This window comes from Solanum dulcamara, chromosome 2, assembly GCF_947179165.1.
Source record: "Solanum dulcamara chromosome 2, daSolDulc1.2, whole genome shotgun sequence".
In the NCBI taxonomy this organism is placed as follows: domain Eukaryota; kingdom Viridiplantae; phylum Streptophyta; class Magnoliopsida; order Solanales; family Solanaceae; genus Solanum; species Solanum dulcamara.
Window position 1 is genome coordinate 79,934,066 of NC_077238.1, and position 5,956 is coordinate 79,940,021.

Below are 5,956 nucleotides of genomic sequence, written 5' to 3' on the forward strand. Positions count from 1 at the left end.
TTATTTCAATCTTAAAATGCGTGTAAAATCTAAACTGAACAAATAAAAATGAACGAACCTAACAGTACATACTTCATTTATTTTGTCTTTTTTTGGAGTATGTTGAATGGGACAATAAAAAAGCTAGTAATTGTGTGTTTTCAATGTGAACTGGCATCACTTGTTACAAAGCATGACTTAATTGGATGGTACTCTATATTAGCTTAATAACTAAGCAAATACCATAACTAGGTAGTTCAACAACCTTCTCTTTCCCCTATATATAACAAGCATATGTATTGCAAAGGGATTTCATACATTGAAACCATATCTTATAGCAACAATAAAGAGAGATGGTAAGTAATGGGAGTTTGGCGTTTGAATTTTATGACCACTAATGTCTTGTTATTTGAATTAAGGATTCTTTACAAGTTCCATTGAGTTTGGTAAACTATTCTGTATGTTTCAATTTGTTTGTCCTATTTTTTTTTCTAATATGTTTAAAAAATATTTCTTTCTTTTTTAGACAACTTTTTAATTTTAATTTTACACATTACATGATGTTTAAGATCATAAGATTAACAAACATTTTTGTACATAGATCTATATATATATTTAATTTAATACCACAAGATTTAAAAGTCTTTTTTATTTTATTAAACTCTGTACTACGTTAAAATCAGACCAACAAATTAAAACAAAAAGAATAAATGGATTATCAAGATTTATGTGATCTTTCCTCCAATGTTTGTTCTAATTAGTGTGTTTTAAATATCAAGAGTGCGTGGTTAGGTGCAAGAGAGCTTTCAATTGAATGGGCGGACAATCCTCAGCATTGGACTTGGAACTATATTCACAACTCCGGGTACGTAACCCCCCTCCCCCTTCCTCACAAAAAATAAAGAAAAAAAAAATTAGAGGCGAATTCAGAATTTAAATTTATAGATTCTATCTATATATATAGAAATAAATTAATACAGCAAGGTTATGCAGTGTAGAAGTAGTTGAGCTTCTGAACGTTTGTTGGCTCGACATTCGAGGAAAGATAGACACAAGTCGACTCGCTCGAAAAACTAGTTATTCGGCATATTTGGTGTTCAAGCTGAAAGATAATCATTGCGAACTTGAAAGGGCTATTGCATCGGTGAGATTCGTGAAGGAAAAAGCCGAGGGCACGGATGAAGAAGGCTACACCGTTTTTATCTCAAAGGTGAAGGGACATGAAGGAGAACGTGGCAAATTCGCGTATCCGCGAAGCGATGGATGGATGGAAATAAAGCTAGGTGAATTTTTCAACAACTTTGGAGAAGATGGTGAAGTTGAAATGAGGTTGATGGAGAACAAAAATCCTAATTGGAAATCTGGGATTATTGTTAAGGGGATTGATATTCGTCCAAATTAAATTGAGATCCATCTAGTACTATTGTTATTTGGGACTAATGTCATGTCTCTATGTTTAAGTATTATTTTCAATGTGATGATGTTAGCTATTGGGGGATCTTAGTAGTTCAGGTGATCGATAATTTTTACTTTGTCAGTAAAAATTTAATTCCTCACCTAGTTGTGTTCGGTTTGTTTGTCTTTTGTGTTGTTTATGACTTCTTTTAAGTCTCTATTTTTGTGTAAGAGTAAGCTTGAAGTCCTTTGTGTTTTCTATCTAATTTCAAATCAGAAATAAGAGCTTTTGAAGGTTTTTCTGTGTTTTTTTTTAAAATTAAGTGTTAATTTGTGCACCTATACAACTCAAGAAGAAAGATGAATTGCGTGGTACAATTTTTTACTATCTTTTTAGCTAATAATAAAGCCTAAGAAGGCTGATGCATGCTCATAACGGACATTCAAGAATTAGTACATGACTTTGAAATAAATTATATTGAGAATTTAGTAATCTATATAAGATTTCTGGCGTGTCTATTTGTCATGTCAAGGGTCGTGAATATGTAACTGTTCAAGATATCAACTGGCCCCTTTATGTAGAAATCGTTGATAATATACAAAATATAGCTAGTTTAAAAAAACCAATTGATTATGGTATTAGATTACAAATAGAGAGTAATCGTAGATATCTTTTAAAAAAAGGACACTTAGTTTCCATATGGAAGTTATCCTATAGTTATTGTATCCATGCTTGTACAAAACACCAATCATAATATTCATATTTATGGGTATGGAAATAAAGAACACAAGATACTTTTTATCGAAATATGGACAAGCGGAAGTGTAACTCCGAAAAAGCACTTCATGGAGCATCTTGGAATTCAATTGATTTATTAATTCCCTATTAACACATGGAGAAAGACAACTTATATTTATAGGACAATAACACAAAGGTTCTTTTATCTCCTATACTTTCATGATAAATTGGTAGGCATTGTCATGTTTTTCTTGAAGCATCCGCCATCCAGTTATGCTAATGTACCTCTGATGTAATAATCTTACATGAACTTGTGTTACATGAACAATGATCATTGTGCTTTTTGTAAGAAATGGTTGGATGTTAGGACTCATAAAATCATTGTGTACATTGCCTCTTAATGAGTCGGGTCTTTGGAAACAACTTTTTTATCTGCATCGAGATAAAGATAAAATTTGTGTATACTCTACTCTCGCTAAACTCCATTGTTGGATAGAATGATGGGAAACCAACAGAAATCCCACTAGTTTAGAAGTTAATACTTAGATACACTTTAGTTGGCAATATTACAAATCTCATCAGATTTTGGAACGTCCAGATACATGTATCTCGAGATACATGGGGTCAAAATTAGGTGTAATTATTCTAGATACATTGTATCCAAGTGGATTTGCATGTATTTGGGATACATGGACAAATCTTGCTCATCTCCCTCTCCTCGTTCGCCACTCTCCTATATATCTAAAGTGACACACACCAGATACATACAGATACATGTATCTAGTGTGATTCGCTTGTATCTGGGATACATGACTATCTCACACTCTCCCCATCTCGCTCGCCTCTCTCCCTATTTTCAATGTATCTGGTAGCAAAAATACATATATCTAGGTGTATCTTCTTCAATATATGATAGAAATTCTTAATTAGCGGTAAGATAGGTAATTATTTGAATATATATATAAAATTAATATATAATATATATCTAATAAGGTAGTTTCTCGATAATGAAAGTGTAAGGCCCAATGTAAATTATGGTCCAATAAACTAATATGGCACATGTAATTAGATAGTTAAATTAGTTAGTATAACTTACCCTAAATCACATCGCATAAAAGATTAATTATCATTTTTTTTCTATCATTTTTTTATTTACAGAAATTCCTTTAAAACGTGGTAATTTGAATGCATTAATTTAGTAATTCGGATACATTAATTAGGGTTTTATGTATTAGCAGGTAACATTTAAAGCATGATACATTGAACATAGAAATAATTTATGAATCAGAATTAATATATCCAGATTACTGAATTAATATTTCCAGATTACTGAATTAATGTATCCGGATGGAAAGAGAATTTTTTGAAATTCTATGAAATGGATGGGAGTAATGGAAAATATGGTAAATAAAAGAGTATAATTAGGTAATTTTTCCAATTAGTTAACTATAAATATCCTCAATGTATGTTTTTCATCCTTCTCCTCATTCTTGAGGATCTTGCGCATAATAGTAATTCAATTAGAAAAACATTGACGAACATTTTGAAGCATATTTTTTAATCATATTGATATAAAAAAATTATAATTTATAATTGTTTTTGTAGCTATAGTTTTTGAATATCTAAATTTTAATTTTAGATATCAAATTAATCTAATTAAATTTATTTAAGAAATCAATTAAATTAATTCTCGAAAAGTAAAATCTGAAAACTATTTTGAAACAATAAGGTGCAAGAGGATAAATTTTTTTTTGTTTCCCACCCGGTGTCCGATACCTATATTGGAGCCCGACTAAATCTGAATTCACGCAGAAAAGTCCCACATCGAGGGATAAAACGCTCTTTAACAAAGATAACTCCATACGCAAGGAGACTCGAATTCGAAACATCTGCTTAAGGATGAAGGAATATTTACCATTGCACCATAACCCTCTAACTTCATTTATGGGCTTGACAAACAATGATTATTATAACTCAAAATTTATCGCCCAAACCTCAAGTAAAGAGAATTGCAATAGCTCAACCAACGCAAGATACATATTTTGAATATAAAGGTAAAAGTAAAAATAAGAATTTCTCAGCATAGCAGAACTGAAACATGTCCAAAGACACAAAATATTTTTGCATTTGAAATTGATAATTCATATATCAGAGTACAAACATACACAACAAAAGTACATTTTTTGATAAGTCAATCTAAAACGTTGCATTAGGAGACGTATGAAGACGATGCCAAATCCCTGTAGAACGTAATAGCAACGACGGCTCAATAAAACACGAGGAGAACTTGCAAAAGCTCTTACATCCATCTTCATCATCAAAACACAGGTGAAACTAGACTTTCGTTATACGTAACCATATCAATTCTACGACGAGTATTATCAAGTATATGAATCTGAAGATCCTTGTAAATATTCTTTCTTATATTAAATAGCACCAATCGTTCCCCGTCTCTCAATAATACTTCACCATCCTCATTCATAAACAGGGGCGAATAAAAAATCCCTGGAACTACATAATAAGGAACTGACGCAAATTTATTCCAAGATTCTTTAACGCCATACTCCTTCATTATCCATATATCCACCGCGCCTTGACATTCACAATGACAAAATCCAAATAAAGATTCTTTAGAAGACATTAAATCCCAATGAACATACTCATTTTCATCATAGCTAGGTAAATCTAGCTTCCCCTGTTTTTCATTTACCAAATCAAAGTAGACAATTTTCGAGTTATCGACGTTGAAATCGCAATGTGGGCGCGAATCCCAATGAATAATACCATTCAAAAGAACGCCAGAATTGCTATAAACATAACCATTAACAAACGCTTTAATTCTTTTCCAAGAATTAGTCTTTAAACTATAAACCTTAAACTCATTATTACCAATATTCTTGATTTTAGAACTATAGACTAAAACCAATTTATAATCATCATTGAACTCATCATAACCAAAACCATACGTACAACAATAATCTTGATTCATAAAAACAGGTTCTTTTGGAAGTTTTTTCCATTTTCTAGTAGAGGGGTTCCATAAAATAAGTGAATTTTCTACTGATAAACAGATCAACCCATCACAAGAACCGATAAAGCGCGTAAGACAACAAGGGGATTTTACAAGATAATTAAGATCAACACGGACGAAAGTTTTAGAAAGAGCTGGAAAAAGGGTATATATTTTTTTAGATAAATTTTGGTTAGGGGTTGATAAAAGGAGTTTTGGGGGGATATTTTTGTGGTTGTTTCTTGAAAAAATGAGATGAGTATTGACGAACTGGGGAGATGATAGTAAAGAAAGCCAGGATTTCGAAACAGTCTTGAATTTGATGATGGATTTGACAGGTAATCTTAGGAGAATTTCAAAGATAACTTCAATTGGGAGATAAGACATTTGTTGGGACATTTTTTATATGAGTTGGTGACTCTCATTGAGAAACCTACTAAGGTATTTATAATGGAGGGATGATTACGGCATATTTGTCCATAGGCAAAATCGGACATGTAATTATTGGAATGATTGTTATGCGTTCCAAGAAAAAATTGGACTACAAGGATTATTATGTTCAATCTTATCTTTCTGTAAGAATCTATTTTTATAGTTTTAGTTTTTGATCATATTACAATACTTTTATCAGTTATATCTAAACTTACCTTTATTATATTATATCATATTATTTTATTTTATAATATAATGTTTGGATATATTTTTTCATTTTCGATGTTTTATAATGTCATGGATCAATTATCTGAAGAATAAATTTATAATATTATGTGCAATTAGAGAATAGAGTAGGTAGTAGAGATAAGTATGCACTTTAATAAAAGTACTCGAAATTT

The 5,956-nt window shown here is 31.1% G+C and overlaps 2 protein-coding genes across 2 annotated transcripts; one reads left to right on the forward strand and one right to left on the reverse strand.

Annotated features, from left to right (window-relative positions):
- The first annotated feature begins 227 nt into the window (after nt 1–227).
- LOC129878288 (putative F-box protein PP2-B12) lies at nt 228–1,668 on the forward strand. The gene is made up of 3 exons (XM_055953449.1): nt 228–335; nt 759–844; nt 973–1,668. The coding sequence occupies exons 1-3, from the start codon at nt 333–335 to the stop codon at nt 1,379–1,381; spliced, it is 498 nt and encodes a 165-aa protein (XP_055809424.1). The 5' UTR covers nt 228–332; the 3' UTR covers nt 1,382–1,668.
- Nucleotides 1,669–4,180: 2,512 nt separating this feature from the next.
- On the reverse strand, nt 4,181–5,613 carry LOC129878304 (F-box/kelch-repeat protein At3g23880-like). The gene has a single exon (XM_055953450.1). It carries the CDS (start codon nt 5,520–5,522, stop codon nt 4,431–4,433), a length of 1,092 nt encoding a protein of 363 aa, XP_055809425.1. The 5' UTR covers nt 5,523–5,613; the 3' UTR covers nt 4,181–4,430.
- Nucleotides 5,614–5,956: the final 343 nt, after the last annotated feature.

Bases quoted from the DNA above. Each gene is read 5' to 3' on its own strand.
- LOC129878304 (XM_055953450.1), bottom strand. From the start codon at position 5,522: ATGTCCCAACAAATGTCTTATCTCCCAATTGAAGTTATCTTTGAAATT.
- LOC129878288 (XM_055953449.1), top strand. The intron at 845-972 runs GTACGTAACCCC...AAGGTTATGCAG, and splicing joins AACTATATTCACAACTCCGG to TGTAGAAGTAGTTGAGCTTC.